Genomic DNA, 20,416 nt, shown 5'->3' with positions numbered 1-20,416 from the left:
GTTCCAAAATGAAACCAAAATAGTGCTGAAATGATCCCGACGGGATCCCGGACAAATCCCGAAAACCATCCAGAAATGATCCCTGATCTCCAAATGATCCCAAAATAGTCCCGAAATTACAATGACGGAGTCCCGGGTGGATCACGAAAACTATCAGGAAATGATGCGGGAAGGGTCCCAAAATGATCCCGAAGTAGTGCCGAGAAACTCCCGAAATGACCCTGACGAAATTCAGGACGGATCCGGAAAACTATACAGTAATGATGCCGGAATGGTCCCCAAATGTCCCCGAAAAAGTCCCGAAATTACCCTGATGGCGTTTCGAAAACCATACAGTAATGATCCGGAAAAAGTCCCGAAATTACCTTGACGGGGTCCAGAAAACCATACAGTAATGATCCCGGAAGGGTCTCGAAAAGATTCCGAGATAGTCCCCAAAAAGTGCCGAAATGGCCCTGACGGGATCCCGGACTGATCCCGAAAACCATCCAGAAATGATCCCGTAAATGACCCTGACATAGTCCAGAAAAAGTCACGAAATTACTCTGACGGGTTGCGGGACGGTTCCCAAAAACAACCCAGGAATGATCTGGGAAGGGTCCCAAAAAGATAACGAAAAAGTCCCGATATGACCCCGACGGGATCCTGGACGGATTCCGAAACCCATCCAAAATTAACCTCTGACGTGTACGCAAATGATCCCGAAATAGTCCATAAATATTCGCCAAATTACCTCGACGGGATTGCGGACGGATCCCCAAACCCCTCGAGAAATATGCCGAAATACTCCAGAAATGATCCCCAAATGATCCCGAATAGTCCCGAAAAACTCCCAAAATAAACCCAACGGGATCCCGAAAGCCATCCAGAAATGATACAGGAAGGATTCCGAAATGATCCCGCAATAGTCCCGAAAAGGTCCCGAAATTAGCCTGCCGGGTAACAGGACGGATCCCGAAGATCGTCCAGAAATTATACCGGAAGAGTTCCCAAATAATCCCAGAATAGTGCCGAAATGACCATGACGGTATCCAGAAATGCTTTCGGATGGATACCGAAAATGTCCAGAAATAACCACGCCGGGATCCCAGATGTATCCCAAAACTATCCAGAAATAATAGCGAAAAAGTCTCGAAATGATCCTGATGGGATCCCGGACGGACCGCGAAAATCATCCAGAAATGATGCCGGAATGGTCCCAAATTCATCCCGAAATAGTCCCGAAAAATCCCCGAAACTACCCTAACGGGATCCCGAAAACCATCCAAAAATGATTCCGGAAGAATCCCCAATTGATCCCAAAGTAGTCCTGAAAAACTCCCAAAATAACCCCGACGGGATCCCGGGCGTATCCCGAAAACTGTACAGAAATGATCCCAGAAGAATCCCAAAATGATCCCTAAATAGTTCCGAAAAAGTCCAAAATGACCCCGACGGGATCCCGGACGGATACCGAAAACAATCTAGAAATGATCCCGGAAGGGTGTCGATATGACGGGACTACAAATAAGGTGAAGGTAATTAATAATAAAAGCATGTTAATAAGGAAGCAGGCGCGTTGAAGCGAATGAAGAGTTACAAACATACAGGTAAAGCTAATAAAAACAATTGAAGGAGGGAGCATTATGCATGGTGCCCTCTTATGTCAATATGTTTGTAGCATTATGCATCATAATCTCCTACGCCAGTGCACTTTTTATGCAGACCTCACACAGTCATATTGCATTCATATTACAATACCGACCTAAATACATTATGATAACCCCAACACAGCGGGAATTCAATATCACATACAAATGCCGACTGCAAGACCTACATCCGACTACATTTAACCGGCGCATTGACCAATTTGTTAATAGCGCGACCAAACGCCAATGACAGTTTGTCAATGTGCCTGCCAAAATATTTATCCAATAACAAATTTCTAAAATTAGGTCAAATAATATGCTGAAACAAACTATATGGCCCGGTTTCACCAACTCGACTTAACTTAGTTAAGTCATATTTTTTAATTTTTCTGTTTCACCACCAATGCTTAGCTAAGTCGCAAATTAGCCTACCTGTTAGCTGGCTTATTCTCGACTTTCAACAGTGTTGCTGTAGTACAAATTTTGAGTTGAATTAAATGGCACTATTTATACTTATTTCATTATGCAAATATAGCAACCCCGCTATTGTTGACATCTGTAATTTCTCTGAAGAGGCTTATTTGTATTCTCGGTGGAAAATTTGTAAAAAATTTAATGGATCTTCGAGATTCTGGTGAAAGTGATTGCGATTTTGAAGCTCTGCAGGTAATCGTGCTTCGACGAAAAAGAAAAATTAAAGAGCGTCCTGACTTGTTTCATAATTATGACGATGTTGACTTTCGCGAACGATTTCTTATGTGCAAAGGTGCTGCTTGGTTGGTTTTTTCTTTAATGAAAGACAAAATTTATCTTGAAGCTCGGTAAGTTTACATCATATTTTATAAATGTTGCCCTAAATTACTTCTCCGTTTACAGCAACAACGCAATGCAGCCACACCAAATATTTTTCATTGCACTCTGGTTCTATGCTCCAGGATCTTTTTAGCAAATTGTGGCAGCCCTTTCTGGAGTTTCAAAAGCAAGTGCCTCACGTGCAATTACGCTAGTTTCCTACCATCTAGTATCCTTGCAACCAGATTTTGTGAAATTTCCTCAAACGAAACAGGAGCGCTTGGAAACACAGGCTGCTTTTAAAGAAAGGGCAAATTTTCCGCGTGTAATTGGGCAATGGACTGCACCCATGTTAAAATCAATTCCCCAGGTGAATATGCGTGAATAGCAATTGGAAAACAATATCTCTATATTTATTTATAAACGCTTCCCAAGGCAGCCGGTGCTGTCCGGCTTCATTTCAGTCTAATCCCATTTAATTTGTTGCGTCCTCCCAGCAGATCCTTGCAGCGGGGTAAAAGTTTAGTTGAGGGGTCGACTGCTAATACGCTACCAAAAATATCGAGAGAGGTATCAAAAGATGCGAATAATCTCGAAAATAATAATCCGAAGACGGAAAATAAAAATTGTATCTCAGTTCTGAGATATTTGCAGTTGAAATGGGCGATTTTCATGTGGTTGTTGTAACGTTGTGTACCCACAAAAAAAAGTTGTGAACATAAGTGTTTTGCGTGGATATAGTTTTTGTCTACAAACCGGTATTGGACCCACCCAGGGTAATTTTTTATAAGCGCGGCCGAAGGCCGCCAATACAGAGAGGTGTTCTGCGCAAAAATACGATGGATCCCACCCCTGGTTTCGGAGGGACCCGCGGGAAATATTTCTGTTTTTCGTTAATATCTTTTGAACGAGTTAAAATTCTTACTTTCGGCCTTCGGATTATTAATACTGATGTCAAGACGCGTCGTTTTACACCTCTCGATATTTTTGGACGCGTATTAGCGGTCGACCCCTCAACTAGACTGTTACCTGCAGCGGGACTGCGCCATACTCCTGCTCCGGGAAGGTATCGAACCCTAAGGGCGCCCCGTAGTCTACGCCTCAGCACCCCTCACTACCTTTCAGCAGCTCTGCTGCTCAACAAGCCACGCCCCACGGCGCCACCAGCTCATACGGCCGCTTCCACTCATGACTACAATCTCCGTAGTTGAGTTGGTAGCAATGCCGAGCATCAGCAACCGCCCCGTCTTCTTCTCCCCTCTTGAAACCAACGCTTTTAATAACCCTCATTCATACGGCTGAGTTCTCAGGTGCCGTATTTCCTCAAAATGCTTACGGAGATGACTCCTTAAGCCCCTAGGCGGTGTTGGCTCATCAATCAGATGTCTGTTGGGATGCTCAGGTTTCTGGGTATTCAACAGGAACTGTTTGGTTAGCATCTCATTTCTCTCCCTGATGGGGAATATTCTCGCCTCATTATGTAGATGGTGTTCTGGGGACAAAAGAAGGCAGCCCGTGGCGATTCTGAGAAAAGTATTTTGGCAGGCCTGAAGCTTCTTCCAGTGGAGTCATTTTTAGGCTTGCCGACCATATGGTTGACGCGTAGCACGTAAACTGCTGGCCAATTGCTTTGTATGTAGTAATGAGCGTTTCTTTATCTTTTCCCCAGGTACTGCCAGCAAGGGATTTGAGGATTTTATTACGGCTCTGGATTTTCGGGACAATTGCGGCTGCGTGCTCACTAAAATGTTGCATCTGTGAGTGAAGAATAAATAGCACCAGCGAACAAAAACTATTTTTTTAACATACTAAACATTTATTTTATATTATTTCCAGGCGAAGAAGATCAAACTTATGTGCAATGGAAGTGGCTGCAAAAAGGTACATCAAAACGCTGCTAATGCGGTCATTGGTTAAAATTGGTTGAGAAAGCTCCTGTATAAACTTATTACTTTTAAATAAACGCAAATATATTTTTATTAAGAAAAAAGTAACCAAATAAATTCACAAATAATAATAATAATTTAATACTTTATAAACACTGTAATTTATGTTGATTATATTTAGTGACTGCTTCCCAAGGCAGTCGGTTCTATGTACCGGAGCGATTCGGGATTTTTCTGACGAAGGACTGTCATTTCAGTGTAACCCCATTTAATTTGCTGCGTCCCTCCCACAATTTGCATCCTCCCAGCAGCTCCTTGCAGCGGGACTGCTCCATATTCTCTTGCTCTGGGAAGGTATCGAATCCAATCCGGGTCCGCCTCCTGACCCCGGTCCTGAGAAATGCTTTTGCTGCGTCTGCCGGAAAGGAATATTTTTAGGACGGTCATACTCTGTTCAGTGTGTCTCGTGTAAGGGATGGTTGTATCGGACAGGTTGTTCTGGGCTTGATCCCAAAACCCGACGTCCACGTAACTCTTATAAATCTTTCGTGGCTCCTTGCTGTTCACGTCCAAGGGCATACCGTAGTCTACGCTTTAGCGTCTCCGCGACGGCAACCCCCGAGGGGTTTCATTGCGCCATGTTGCCAGGTCGCAAACCCCAATCTACCGGGTACCCCAATGCTTGCCCAAGGACGCCCAGTCCCAGGGCAACAACAGCAGTTGCGTCCTGGCCTTCCTCAACCCAGGCGTAGTCACCCGTCACTTACTCCCAGAGTGGCGACGTCTCCCCCTATGCACTTCAGAATTCTGCAGTTAAACTGTAATGTACTAACTGGGAAGATCACGGAGATAGTCGATTTCATGAAGCGGCACAACATCCGCATTGCTGCGATTCAAGAGACTAAACTCACAGCAAGGTCTGCAAACCTGTTCTGGGTATAATGTCCACAGAAAAGATCGCATGAGCGGAAATGGAGGCGGCCTCACGTTTATCATACACCACTCTGTGCAATATCATATATTTGATCCTGGCATCGACCGCTGGGACAATGTCTTAGAACGTCAAGGCCTTTCTGTCCGGTCAGGCGATGCAAACCTAGAAATCATCAACATCTACATCCCTCAGCGCCTTACTCACTGGCAACAATCGCATTATCTTAGCCGACTTTAATGCCCATCACGATCTATGGCATTCAAACTTGCGGGCGGACAGTAGGGGTGAGATGTTGGCTGATCTAATAGAAGAAAAGACGTTCTGCACAATAAACGGAGACGCCCCCACACGTATGGTAGGAAGCTGTCACAGCTCGCCAGATATCTCAATCGTGAGCGCAGAACTCGTAAACTGCGTCAACTGGCAGCCGATGGTAACATTCGCATCCGACCACCTGCCCATACTTATTTCGCTCGAGCGTACCGCCGACTTCATCGTCACTGAAAACGCACTTTCATAAACTTCAAAAAAGGAAAAATGGGAATATAAATGCTTTACAGACAACCGCTTTGCTGCCCTCCCTATCCCGACTGATGCCCGCCAAGGCGAGCGTGCCTTCCGTAAGGTCATTGAATCCGCCTCGGCACGTTTCATTCCCGCCGGGAGAATTCCCGAAATCCGGCCCCACTTCCCGGCGGACCAGGTGGACCGCAAATTATCTGGGTGGTCGGCAGGCATCGCTGCAATTTAGAAACGAAACATCAAAACCAAGAAGAATTAAACAAGGGGTGCCACAGGGTGGTGTTCTATCCCCTCTTTTGTTTAATTTCTACATATCTAAGCTACCTTCACCACCTGAAGGAGTCACTATCCTTTCATACGCCGATGACTACACAATAATTGCCACAGACCCCTGTGGGCCTGGATCGATGAGCTCTGCAACAGAATAAACGGCTACCTCCCTGATCCCGACTAAATCTTCCGCGACCTTATTTACAACATGGACTTCCCAAATGTCGACCATTTTGAACATCCATGCCGATGGCACTACGCTACCGACTGTGCTACACCCCAAAATCTTGGGTGTGACGTTTGATCAGGATCTACATTTTGGTGAGCACGCAGCCGACATTGTTCCGAAAATCCAGAGCCGTAATAAAATCCTCAAATCCCTTGCTACTCGATACAATCATAAAACGTGGGCCTGGCCCTAAAGAGCAACCAACTATGCTTTGTATTTAGTTTTTTGCAACCATTCTTTTTAGGTAAGGGTAATCGCTATGTTAATTGGATGTGGCTGGAAAAGGGTGCACCCAAACGGTGTGAATGTGGATTTTATTTCCAATTAAAGGAAGTAAAACCAATTTAAAAAGAATTACAGCAAAAGTCAACTTAAAACCGTGGTATATATTCGTCCGATATATTATAAATTTTAATATAATTGTTTACACATTATAAATAAACCAAGAATGTTAGCCTATGTTATAACCAGTCAAGAGGTAACCACTATTACCATTCATATTTACTTCAGGATGTGTGCGATTGGGCAATATTTGATAGTAACGTAACCAATTTCAAGTAAAATGCAAATGTGTGACATTACAGTTGGTTTTCAGCTCTACATACAAGTCCATTAACAATTCCTTGCTAAGACTGTACAACACTATTGGGCGTGAAGGTTTTACAAAGTGTAATAAAGCTTGCACGATGTTACTTGGGTGTTCCTTTGCTGCTATGACAAGTGCATCAAAAGTGACGCGCATTAACTCACATGCACGCCGGTTTTCTATCTGCCATTTCTGCTGGAACTGTTGCAGATGGGTTATTTGTTTCGCTATAATCGCCGGTGCTGTCGCTATTAGGGGACGCTGCTGTCGTTGTAACAGTGCTTGATGTTGCGCCCGAGTCAAGTTATTACAGCTAGCAAGGTTTTATTGTGCTGTAATGGCGAAAACCTGTCCGAGGTTTTTGAGCATACAAATTTAGGTCGTTCTGTAAACAAGACCAGAAAGGCTTTGGAGAATTCTCCAAGTGTTTTTGGCAATATTTTTATACAGATCAAGCCTGTCTAATCGTTTATTCAATGTTACTTATCCGCATCATCTTCGCTTAGTTTCTGCTTTTTACTGCTTGGCTCTCTTTCTTCAATGGATGTACTTGGCTCAGTTGCGGCCTCGGGTACCTGTTGATCCTTCTTTTGATAGTATTCTCGCAGCACCGAATATAAATTTACCGAGATACAACGTGTTAGTTACTCTTTCATTGCTTGCTTCTGTGGCACATTACCTGGATGCATGTGCACAAGTGTCGCCTCAGTGTTAGCGCCAATTGAATTCAGAAAGCTTGCAGGTAGCAACCACTTGTACCACTCTCATACATTAAATAACTACCAAAACCGCTTACACCCGCATATGAAATATTATTTTTATTATAATTTTATTAAAAGTTGCCAATACGCAACTGACAGCCGTAACTGACAATACTTCAAATGGATTGGGTTGCGTGAAATTAAAGAGTAGCAAAAAATACTACTATGTATAAAACAGCTGATAGGGTTGTTGTATGTCAATTTCGTTAAGTAACTAAGTTGGTGAAACCGAAAAAAAACTAAGCCGCAAATCAGGACTAACTTAAGTCACAACTAAGTTTTAGCCTTAGTCGAGTTGGTGAAATCGGCCCTATGTATCAAGAATGTATACACTTTTAGCTTGTAAGTATTAATTAATTTTTAAATTACGTATGTGCAAAATAGAAAATTCTGTATAAATAGTAAGGCATTTCTACAATAAGCAAAGAGTATATATTTGTCAAGGGGCGTCACTCGATACCTTTGTTGTTGCCAAAGCAAATTACTCGATGTTTTCTCAAGGTAGTCGTTGGTTTTTTTTATCAGATGTATTTATAAAAACGCCTTCTATACATTTTCGTGGGGTATTTGTGTTTATTTTATTGATTGTATTAAATTAATTAATTAATTCTCTTTCCAAAAATCGTAATTATGCAAAGTCACTTTACCGCATAACTATATAGGATTCAATTTAAAAAAACTAAACAAAACTTCCTTGAGAATCACATTCGACATGACAGGGTTGTTTGGCAACAACAAAGTATCGAGTGACGCCTCTTAACAAATATATACTCTTTGCAATAAGGGCAATCACTTTTGTTCGCTCAACCTCAGCGAAACTCTTTTCTTTTATTTAATATTACATGGCGATCCTGCCAGTTCAATCTTTAAGGCAAAAGTTGCTGATCAGAGCAACGCTAAAAAGATTTTATTAGTAGAGATCGTGCAGGTTAAACCTTTAAGGCAAAAGTTGCTGATCAAGCAATGCTAAAAGGATTTTATTAGAAGAGATCCGGACAGTTTATTTATTTATTTATTTATTTAAAATTATAGTCGACTCAAAAACAAAGCGGTCGACTGCTAAAAATTAAAAGTAAATTGTATATAATTACAGAAATTAACATTTCTATTATACATAAAGTAATGTTATTAAGGATTAATATAAATGTCCCCAGTGGCGGGTTATCATGAGGAGCTCAGAAGGGAGCTTACGCGAGGTGCTCAGAAAGGAGCTTTGTGCCCATAAGGGGGCTGACGCGACGTGCTCATAAAGGAGCCGGATGCCCAGTAGGGGGAACGCACGAACTGGTTGAAGTACCGATGTGCCCAATCCATCCTTATACGATATCGTGCTTGTTTTCAACGGAAGAAATAATAATTCCAGCTTTTAAAAAATAAATTTGCTTGTATCTCTTAGTTTAGATATGCGAGTATTGTATTACGTATAGTGGCAAAAGAACATTCAAGACTGATACAGCTATACAAGTCATTGTAGTTCGAGCATTAGATAAGCAGATGATTATTTTTAGCAAAGTTTCGACGACAAAGGGGAAAGTTTGAAAGAAAATACCGAAGAAGATCTCAAAGATCCTGCCACAAACTTAGAAAATTTGGGTTTTCACCAAGTTACCAAACAATTTTGAAAGCACACTAGAGCGATATGGATGACCGAAGCTCTACGTCAACTTGAAGGCAACCGATTTCAATTTTAAAAACGAACCAAGGCAGCATGAGAACGTAAAACAGAGCAAAGGCATCCCCGATAAACAAACTTTAACATATTTCATGGCAATCAGCAAACCGCAATTACAACGCATAAAAAGTGTGGAATGAATACCACAGAAAGGAAAATTGAGCAATTTTGGCTGGCAGGAAATTAGGACCTCCTGGAAAAATAAGACTGGCAGCAATAAACAAGACTGGCAGCAATAGAAAATAAGTATAAAATTTATAATCAATTGAGCGGCCTCATGGACGCTAAACCATTAGCAAAAACTTGTGTTTTTGCTTAGGATTTTTTTTTTTTAAATTACGACTAGGTGAATTCAGAAAAATAATTTAAGTAGAATAAAAGGCTAAATATTAAAATTTAAAATGTATTGAAAACAAGGAATAATTAAAAATTAAAATTCAAAATGTCAGGAATTTTTTTAAATTAGAATGAACATTTTGAAAAAAGTATAATATTAAATATTTCTAAAATTCAAAAATTTTGTCGTAAAGAAAATTTTTTTTCTCCTCTCCAATTAAACTTTAAAAAGAAAATAGAAAAAGTTTCAGTTATTCCTTTGATATGAATGACATAAAGACGGAAGAATAATTTCATAAGATATTCGAAAAGTGTGAACACACAATAAAAAATTTCATTAAAATTTCAGAAGAGATTCTAAAGAAAAGTAAACTTGAAAAGCAAGGTCCTACACCGATTACCACAGAAGAGTATCGGCGACGGAATAAGCTTAACAAAAAGGAAGAAATTCCTAAGATACCTTCTCCGATTATACAAAAAAGAAGAAAACGGAGAGAAAAGCAATTTAAAAAGAAAAAGGAAATAGCCGAAACTTTTAAACTCTTAAATATTACCACCAATAAGGAAGATTAAATTTAAAAGAAAAAATTGAAGAGTTAAAAAATAAAAAATAAATAAAGAAAATTTTTATTATAAATGAAAAAATTTGTTTTTTTAAAATGTCAGTCCTTTATGAAATAAACAACAGAATAAGTAAGTAAATTGGAATGCTCAGGTTGTCCTCATAAAAACCCCTTTAAATATGGAATTTTCCTATTATGCTCACTGGTGTTTTCCCAAGGTAGAAATGAATAAATGGGAACCAATTTATGAGGCATTATCCGAAGAAAACATTAAAGCAGAAAAATCATACAAATGCATAAATAAAAATACCACAATAAAACCAGAAACAATAGCAAAGCACTTGAATATAATCTTAGAGGCTTTAAATAATATAAAGCAATTAATCAAAACAGTAAATCACATACTTACTAAAGAGCACCAAAAAGAAGCCCATCAATTTTTGTCAACAGTACGGGATAAATTGGTATCCTCACTAGCTAGACCAGGGATGCACCTTAACGTTAAGCTAATCGTTTATCAAAAAATTTCCACCGTTTCCGTTGAAACACTTCGAAATTTTATCGATAAATAAATTATCAAGATAAATTGTATCTCGTTTTTAACCGAAACGAAAAGCTTTCGTTAGCGTTAAAAACGTTAACAAAAACGTGATACTTTATGTTTGAATTGTGCTGGCAATGCTATAGCCATGGTGAAGCCGTAAGGTGGTAACAGTCGAGCGGCTATGCACACAAACTCCATGTAATTTGTTTGTGTAATTCGTTGGTGGTAATGTCAAAAATACTCTGAGAAATGTTCGTACTGTTAAAATTCATGAGAAAAGTTGCAATCACCTTGGCTAATGCTTTCACCTTTAATGACTCCGCCATCAGTCAGCTGGGTTAAAAATTTTTAAACAAACGTTCGTGCAATGTAAAAGTGTGGGCATATAAAGTTGGATAAAATATCAAAATAAACATATTCCAAATAATCGAAAGTAATTAATATTAAGCAAACTGCACGTAAATCTTATCGTGGAAAGTGTCCATGCAAGCAACTTGCAACAAAAGCAGCTCGTAAATCAGCTTCAACCGGTGGTGAAAAAAAAAATTTTTAAGCAAGTGGTTAAGCTATTATGCTAACTTAATGCATCGGCTGCGATTTAGGTAATAGTCTAGTTGAGGGGTCGACTGCTACCAAAAATATCGAGAGAGGTGTCAAACGACGCGTATTAATCTCGAGAACAATAATACGATGGCTGAAAAGAAAACTTTTATCTATATCCGGAGATATTTGCAGTTGAATTTGGCGATTTTCATGTGGTTGTTGTTGTGTTTGTACCCACAAAAAAAACTGTGCATCACCGTGGCGGTAGCCAAGGTTATACCACACAACCGGACTTGGCATGGCGTAGCCCAGGGTTATTTTTTATAAGCGCGGCCAAAGGCCGCCCACTCAGAAGGGTGTTCTGCGCAAAAATACTATGGATCCCACCCCCGGTTTCGGAGGGACCCGCGGATCTTTTTTCGGGTTTTCGTTAATATCTTTTGAACGGGTAAAAAAGTTAACTTCCTTTCGGTTTCTTGATCTAGACGTGAATACGCGTCTTTTGATACCTCGCTCGAAAATTTTGGCCCAAATTTCGGTTGGTTCCGTAAACTGCACTATTACCCAATTGATCATGAGGGTCTTACATCGGTGGCATTGCAAGGCAAGGATTGCGCTGTGGTGGCCACACAAAAAAAGGTTGCTGGGAAGCTGATTGATCTAGAAACAGTCACACATCTATTTCGCATAATGAAAAATATTGGTTGTGTTATGACCGGTCGCATTGGTAAGAAAACAACTAAATAAACGAAAACTATGTCGTTTGTAATAACTTGTACCTTTTCATTGTAGCCGATAGCATCTTTCGCAATCAACACCTTTCGTTTGATACCCAAAACACCTCCTAGGGTCACACGTGATCCACACACGTATAAAGGTCTGCAAATGTGACTCAAACACCGTTCACGAGATCAACCCCCCCCCCCCCCCCCCCCCCCGCGGTATTTAGGGATTTTCGGTTATCTCGATCAGCGAACAAATGTGGATGCCGAAAAAGCTGTATGAAGATCTGCAATAAAATAAAATGCCACATACACTCATGCTCATATTAATAGGTACAAAATTGAAAATGATTTCATTCAAAAAGTATAGGTATTTACTGACGCTATATATTAAATGGAAAATATTATTATGGGCATGAGTGTACGCCTCTATGTAAATTCATTCGAATTAAAATTTCATTTGTTTATTTTCGTTTCGCTTGTACAGAATTTTCAACTCAAACGCTCATTTTTGCGCTGCAGGTCAAATTTGAGAACTTAAGTTAATAATAAAAATAATATCACGAGAAAAGAAAAAAACAATAATATTGCGATTTCACAGTCCATATTCATTAAGAGCTGTGCTCCAAGTCTTAAAAAGGTTACTCGAGCGAGTGTTAAAAGTTAATTAAATATATGTACACCTGTATGCGCAATAGATTGAGTCAAACGAAATCAAATTAAAATTCACTTCTATTATTGCGGACACAGGTGTATACTCTGTATGAGTTTATTTGTTATTTAGCCTCAATAGCAAAATAGTTTCGGTCAGCTCATCACCCAAATTTGACCTGTAGCCATTTACAATATATTTAAATGCGGAAAACGCACGCTCCACACTGACTTGTGTTGCCGTAGTCGCGTGAATAATTTGGGAAAGCCGATACAAATGTTTGTATGAATATTTCATTCGTTCCCAAAAAGCAGCTAAATTTATTTTTGTGTCTGTTGATTCGTTGAATGACTCAATAGCTGAATAACCTTCTAAAATGCATGAATCGTTGAATTTTGGTGCAGTGGTTTGGTTTAGAAGTTCTGTAAGCAAATCTGTATCGGGTTCGCTTGCCATTGTAAAACTGTTGTCTTGTACAGCCTGCAAGAAAAAGATAGAATATTTTTATTTTCAGGAATTTCCAAACTTTACTATGGATACTATACCTGCGTAAGGGAAGTAACTTTCAAATGTAGCGCTTTCAAATGATCAATGGCTACACCTCTCATATGTACAAATTCCGATATTTGTAACAAGCGATGAAGCCTAGGGTCTAAGTAAATAGCTGCAGCTACTGTTGGATTAGCAAGCAATTTATTTTTTCGTTCATTTATTGAAATGAATAAGAGTTTTGAAATATCCGAGTGTTTTGAGGCTTTTTTAACTGCTAAGCAAGTTTCCAAGAAAAATTTAATGAAGTCGCCGAAAAGTAAAGTATGTTTTTGAAGCTGTTCCGTAATTACCTTTATAACAGAAAAGCTTTGTAAAAAGTCATCCACAAAATCCCAGTCTATGATTGATTTAGCAATATTGTTTTTGATAAATTCTTGAAGCACTTTTAAATGTTTTACCATCTCGTATGAGTAGCTGCAACGTGTTGGGCATTCAGCAGAGGGTAGTGGTAAGTTATGTTCGACCAGAACACGATGTAGTCCTTGTGTGCGCAACTTTTTTGCTATTAAGCGGCAATCTTCATACTTTGGCTTTACATCTTTATGGTTTAATACATCCTGTAAACACAATTGTACCGTGTGTGCGGCACATCTTATTACAGAGAGGGAATCTGGAATAAAATTATATGTTATAAAAGTGTATTCATTTGTTATATATGTATATAAGTCGCACTAAAATGAGTTGTCATGCAATCATCAAATACCGGATCGTCGAAAATACTGTCACATGGAATTGAATCCAAATCTTCGACCCCATCCTCTTCATTGTCAAACTTGCTGTCGACATATTCAACCTTGCTGTCGACATATTCAACCTCGTTCTGCAAAAGTTTACCACACTTTATCATATTTTGCCCATTGTCGCTAGTGATACTATATATTTGTTCTATTGAAATGTCATATCTGAAAACGTTAAATGATAGTTTTTTAAGAATTAGGGGCATCGATATCAATGAAATGGACCAAATAACTTACTTTTCTAAGGTCTCCATAATTATTTGTTTTAAATTTTCCGTTGTATGCCTTTCTATGAAATTTGTGACTGAAAGCGTTTTAATAACTATTTCTCCCTTATCTAATATTTGCGCATTTATACATACAACATTGCGGTAAAATCGTTTAGGACTATCAATTCTTATGGAAAATATTCTGTTTTTCAATAATGTTTTTAAACTGTCGATTTCGATGTGCACTTCTTTTAGCAACACATCGTGTATATTATTTCTGTTAATGTTATTTAGCCCAACTTGCTGACAAATGGGAGTTAATACTTTTTGCATAGGACTGCTACTGAAAACTTGTAAGGCAAGCCCACATTCAGCCACAAAATCACTACACAATTTTCTAACTTCGTTTCTGGACATCGTTAAAATTATTTTATACTTAATATCTTCCTGAAGGGTCTTAATTTCCACATATGTATTATTCTCATTATATTCTTCCCTGTGCTTTCGTAGAAGATGAGACTTCAGGTTTCCCAGGTGATCACTAGAAAGGATCCGGTATTTTGCATTCGTTTTTTCCATTGCTCTCCAGCTCATAAAAGTTGCGAATTGTGTCACCCCGTTTTTTTTTTCATTTTACACTATGATTTCCACTTTTTAATTGTAATACGTACATATATTAAATAAACGCTTTGTAATTGCAGTAGAAATTTTTACAGAAAAATGCACGATATAAATTTTGCTTGACGCGATTACGTTAGGGGTTTTCCCGAACTTTTCTGACCAAAACTAGTAGAACTGTCAAAAGGAAAAAATCCTCTCAGAGTGGGAAGCAAAACCAGTCAGAAAAGTGCATTCGGAAATGATTTCAAGGAGTCCGTGACTGTCCTTGACTGAGTTTTTGGTCTTCGCGATCGAATCTATTATGGATAATATAGCATTCCCAGCATAGTTTGAAAATAATAATCAACTTAAACGATTTGATTTCGTTTCGATATGGCAGAAAACGAAACAAAATCATTTCGTTAATTTAAAATCAAAGTCATTTCGTTTCGTTTATTAACGTTAATTATCGTAACGAAATGATATCGGTTCGTTGGTTAATCATGCCTGAGCTAGACACAATATAAAAATACCAATACCACCACAGTGGAGGAAAAATTCTAAGTGGACTTCAATTTAGTTCTATCAGAACTTTCCCTGGCCGCACCCCATCACCATCATTGAGTCAGATTTCATCGGTGGCAGAAAATAAACCATTAAATTTCCCAGTTATTAATATCAAAATGGCACAAACTGCAGTTGAGTTCATTAAAACTGCTTCGTCAGTTCTACTGGACTTTGATGGTAAGCCAGAAAATTTACACAGCTTCATAGACGCTCTTGATATATTAGATCAAATCAAAGATACCCATGAAGCCTTAGCAATAACCATGATAAAGACCAGCAATAAAGGGTGAATCGGTTGAAGTTTTAACAGCTAAACTCCTAAACATCCAAAAACGCAGCAAAACTGCAAATCAATACACAGCTGAAATTGACAAAATTACTCGGTCATTGGAAGGAGCTTATATTTCGGACGGACTTAACCCAGACTTGGCAACGAGATATGCTACTCAAGCAGCAGTCAAAGCTATGTGTAAAAACTGCTCAAATGATAAAGTGAAAATGATCATGCAATCGGGAATGTTCACAACAATGAACGATGCGATCTCAAAGTTCACAAACAGCTGCACGGAAATCATAGGAAGTTCGAATACAATTTCAAACATACGGTAACAAAATCAATGCCGTAGTAATTTCCGTAGAGGTTACCGAAGTAACAACTATGGGAATTACCGAGGTAGAAAATCTAGACCTCAACCGAGATACAACAATAATTCAAGAACAAATAATAGTTCCCAAAGAGGAGCACAAGCACAAAAAGGCAAAAGACCGTACAATCAGACTCGTAACGTGCGCAGTTGCACCCAGCAGGAAAACCAGGAAACTCCACTTCAAGATCAGTAGATAGGAAAATATGTGTACTAAACCTACACCTAAACAGCTACATATCTACAAGAACATCACTAAATTATTCAATTTAAAATTTCTTAATGGACACTGGAGCAGATATCTCCATTATTAAAAATAATCAAATTAGTTATAATATTAAAATAAATACAGAACAAATCACGGATTTAAAGCGCATTGGTCAAGGTATAACCAGCACATTAGGAACAGTTAAAGCTGATTTAAAAGGTGATGACCTACTTATTTATCATAAATTTCATGTTGTAGAAGACGACTTCCCAATCCCATGCGATGGAATAATAGGACTAGATTTCATAAAGAAATATAATTGTATTCTGGATTATGGCGAGACAGAGGATAAGTTAATCCTAAGACCATATAATTTCCCCCAAACAATAACAACGCATTTAACAATGTGTCTGTCTGTTAATACAATTACGATCCCTGCTAGATTAGAAGTTATTAGACAAATTAAAGTAAACACTGATAATAAAACATCTTTATACCCCGTCAACAATTGTCTGTAAGCATTTTTATAGCAACCAAATTACAAATAAAGACCAAACTTTTGTTAGAATAATCAACACAACACATAAAAACACAACTATTCAAAATTACAAAATTAATACCGAAAATTTAGATGATTATACACTATTTCAAACAAGCAAACACAACAAAAATAGCAACGATACAGAAAAATTAAAAAGACTAACCAAAAACTTTCCACAATTCGTAAATACTCAGTTAACAACACTATGCACAGAATTCATTGATATATTTGCACTAGAAACAGAACCAATTTGCTCTAATAATTTTTATAAACAAAATCTACGCATGAAAGACGACACCCCAGTTTACATAAAAAACTATAGATTGCCTCAGACACAAAAAGGGGAGATAAGCGTTTGCGTTTGGTTAATAAGTTGATCGAAGATGACATTATAGAACCCTCAATATCAGAATACAATAGTCCAATTTTACTGAATGAATGAATGAACGAATGAATGTAAGGCGCGATAACCTCCGAAGAGATCTCAGGTTGAGCTTCTCTTCCAATATGCGTCGTACTCCTCTTGATTTTCCCTACAAATTGGCCGGACGGGACCTACATGATTTATGCCGACTCCGAACGGCATCTGCAAAGCAGATTAGTTTTCACTGAGAGCTTTTCATGTCAGAAATACCCTCGGAGCGCTTGCCAAAAACTGCCGAGGGGCGACTCTGCTTAGAAAAATTTTTTTCTAATTGAAAAACCTTATTTCTAAAATTTTTGATGTTGTTTTGCCCGGGGTGCGAACCCAGGCCATACCGTGTGGTAGGCTGAGCACGCTACCATCAAACCACGGTGGCCGCCGAGTCCAGTACCTAAAAAACCACTCCCAGGGAACACAGAAAAAAGATGGAGATTGGTAGTTCACTACAGACAAGTAAACAAAAAGTTAGCAGCAGATAAATTCCCACTACCAAAAATTGAAGATATTTTAGACCAACTTGGAAGAGAAAAATATTTTTCATGCCTAGACCTTATGTCAGGCTTTCATCGAATAGAATTAAAAAGACTACCTTATTGATTAAAAGTAGCACCTAATTCATTCCAAAGAATGATGACATTAGCGTTCGCAGGCCTCAAACCTCCCCAAGCTGTATTAGGTTGTACTGAAAAACATATGTTAAAAACCCTATGAGACGTGTTCTCCACCTTTAGGAAATACAACCTAAAATTACGTCCAGATAAATGTCTATTTTTCAGCCAGAAAATAACTTACTTAGGACATAAATGCACAAGCAAGGGAATGCTACCCGACACAAGCAAATTTCAAACAGTTCAAAGCTACCCAACACCAAAAACAGCCGATGAAGTTAAAAGGTTCGTAGCGTTCTGCAATTACTACAGAAGATTTGTACCGAACTTCGCAGAATACTCAAGAAAACTAACTAGGCTTTGCGAAGAGAATATTACCTTTGATTGGACGGAAGAATGTCAAAAAGCTTTTGTCTTCCTAAGGGAAGCATTAATTAGTCCAAAACTTTTTCAATACCCAGACTTCAATAAAGAATTCGGCATAACAACAGACGCTAGTGGGCATGCTTGCGGTGCAGTCCTGAGTCAAGAACACGATGGCAAACAGTTACCAATTGCTTACGCTTCTAGGTCATTCACAAAAGGTGAAATCAATAAGGCCACAATTGAAAAAGAACTAGCCGCAATCCATTGGGCTATAACCTTTTTCAGACCATATGTCTATGGCAGAAAATTTCTGGTTAAAACCGACCACCGTCCTTTAACATATCTGTTTTCCAAGCTACCATGAGTAAGACTCGATTGAGAAGAGTACGATTTTGCAGTGGAGTATATAACCGGAAAAGAAAATCACATAGCGGATGCTTTATCCCGCATAACAATTCCAAACTTGAAAGATATGTCAGTGAAGGCAAGTAATATATTAAAAATAACAAGTTCAACAGCTAAAAACACCAGCAATAATATTGAAAATAAAGAAAGTCACAAAGAGAACCCAAAGATATATGAAACGCTAAATAAATTTGAAGTAAAAAGACATGTCGAGCTCGTTTTCGATCCTCCAAAATTATATTTCAAAACAGGAAAGAAAATTTGTAGCAATATGGATACAAGCAACCTAATTGTTGAGGATAAGATTGACTTAGGACAATTCTTAACCAGGCTTGAAAAAGAAGCCGGCAATTTAGGACTTCTACAAATACAGTTGTCCTTAAGGGACAAATTGTTTAGATATAATTATACTCGAGTAGGAAGATTTATAGAAGTAGGTACCACGGTTCTCAAAAAGTTAACAATAGTACTAACCGCAGAGGTTACATATGTGACAAATGCCGGGAAAATTTAAGAAATTCTGCTCAAATATCATGACAATCCTATTAGTGGTGGCCACCCAGGAATAAATCGAATGACCAATAAAATCAAGCAGAAATACCAGCTATATTTAATATGAAAAATGACGTAAGAAAATACGTAAAAAACTGCATCCACTGTAAGAAAAAAAAGTATACATATAAAAGAGCCAATGACAATAACGGAGACACCTCCAAGGGCTTTCGATATGGTACAAATCGATACAGGACCAAATATTTGTTAGCGATCCCAGTCCCAAGCAAACACGCAGCAACAGTCGCTAAATCCCTGTTCGAGCATTTCGTTTTGATTTTCGGATGCATGAAAACAATCATAACGGACATGGGTACAGAGTACAAAAATAGCTTATTCGAAGAACGGTGTAAACTGCTGAAAATTGAGCATAAAACCTCAACACTGTATCATCATCCAACTTTGGTACTGTAGAACGCAGTCACAGAACATTAAATGAATATGTACGTTCTACATATCCAGTGACAAAGACGATTGGGATGAATACCGTAGGTGTTTCGCATATTGTTACAATACAACGCCATCAACCGTACATAAATATTGCTCCTTTGAACTCATATTTGCAAATAATCCCCCGGATTTCGAATTTCTAATGGAAAATAAAGTCATTCCATTATACAATCACGAGGCCTATGGCAAAGAAATAAAATACAGACTTCAAATAGCCCAGCAACGAGCTAGGAAATTAGCCCAAGGGGCTAAAGAAAAACAAAAAACAAACTATGATAGAAGTAGCTACAGTAAGGAAATAGATATAAGCGATCTAGTAATAGTTAGAAATGACCAAAGCCATAAGTTAGATAATAAATATAAGGGACAGTATAAGGTAAAGAAAATTGATAAAAATAACAATTTCACATTAATACCACATAGAGTAGAAAATAGTGAAAGGAATAATGAAGATAAGGGAATAATAGCTATAAGAATAGGATTAAATCAATATAAACATGTGCTAGTAACTCACGTAATTAAAAAAAAAAAAAGTTTCAACAAAAGCATTCCACTTTACTCGCCAAACAAAAATCAGCACAATAGATACATAAGTAAAGAAAATGTAAACAAACCAAAACAAAGAACAAATAAACAAACAAATTCATGTTGGTATCAAGTTACCATTAATTCATAAACGTTAAAGAATAATTTGTAAACACAAGCTCATTTTAAGTGGGTCGACACACTTAAAAGTCAGCTGTGTGAAACATATTTCAATAAGTAACCCTTGATGCGAATCATTACTCATAATAATAAATATACAAATATACACCAAAAAACACACACAAAATAGCATGAAAAAAAATGTAGATAACACAAGTCAGCATATTAGGAACAATCGTAAACTAATGTAAACAAACAAAAATGGCAT

At 38.3% G+C, this 20,416-nt stretch overlaps 3 protein-coding genes and 1 long non-coding RNA gene across 11 annotated transcripts in view; 2 read left to right on the top strand and 2 right to left on the bottom strand.

Moving 5' to 3' along the window:
- LOC137237037 (striatin-3-like) overlaps positions 1-20,416 on the bottom strand; it is a 636,631-nt gene that overhangs the window by 197,650 nt on the left and 418,565 nt on the right. The window contains exon 5 of one of the 5 annotated variants that reach the window (XM_067760185.1): positions 12,243-12,275. The exons of the other annotated variants lie outside the window; for them this stretch is intronic. The gene's annotated coding sequence lies outside the window, so the exon portion shown is untranslated. Of the gene's footprint in view, positions 1-12,242; positions 12,276-20,416 lie in introns of those variants that run through there. 5 annotated transcript variants of the gene reach the window in all.
- Cad86C (Cadherin 86C) overlaps positions 1-20,416 on the top strand; it is a 2,678,031-nt gene that overhangs the window by 2,397,036 nt on the left and 260,579 nt on the right. The window lies entirely within an intron of this gene.
- LOC137241393 (uncharacterized) lies at positions 2,752-4,519 on the top strand. The gene is made up of 3 exons (XR_010949992.1): positions 2,752-2,790; positions 4,090-4,177; positions 4,257-4,519. It is a non-coding gene; the product is annotated as an uncharacterized lncRNA (long non-coding RNA).
- LOC137237034 (uncharacterized) lies at positions 12,519-14,975 on the bottom strand. The gene is made up of 3 exons (XM_067760177.1): positions 13,865-14,975; positions 13,186-13,802; positions 12,519-13,120 (listed from the first exon to the last, which is right to left on the bottom strand). The coding sequence occupies exons 1-3, from the start codon at positions 14,133-14,135 to the stop codon at positions 12,758-12,760; spliced, it is 1,251 nt and encodes a 416-aa protein (XP_067616278.1). The 5' UTR covers positions 14,136-14,975; the 3' UTR covers positions 12,519-12,757.

This window comes from Eurosta solidaginis, chromosome 1 (assembly GCF_040869045.1).
Source record: "Eurosta solidaginis isolate ZX-2024a chromosome 1, ASM4086904v1, whole genome shotgun sequence".
NCBI classification, from domain to species: Eukaryota; Metazoa; Arthropoda; class Insecta; order Diptera; family Tephritidae; genus Eurosta; species Eurosta solidaginis.
Note: the sequence above shows the minus strand (reverse complement) of the source record. Positions and strands in the feature narration are given on the sequence as shown.

Excerpts from the sequence above, each read along its gene's own strand:
- LOC137237034 (XM_067760177.1), bottom strand. The coding sequence starts at position 14,135 with ATGCCCCTAATTCTTAAAAAACTATCATTTAACGTTTTCAGATATGAC. Across the intron at positions 13,803-13,864 it reads TTGCATGACAACTCATTTTA|ATTCCCTCTCTGTAATAAGA; the intron begins GTGCGACTTATA and ends ATTTTATTCCAG. Across the intron at positions 13,121-13,185 it reads AAGTTACTTCCCTTACGCAG|GCTGTACAAGACAACAGTTT; the intron begins GTATAGTATCCA and ends TTTTTCTTGCAG.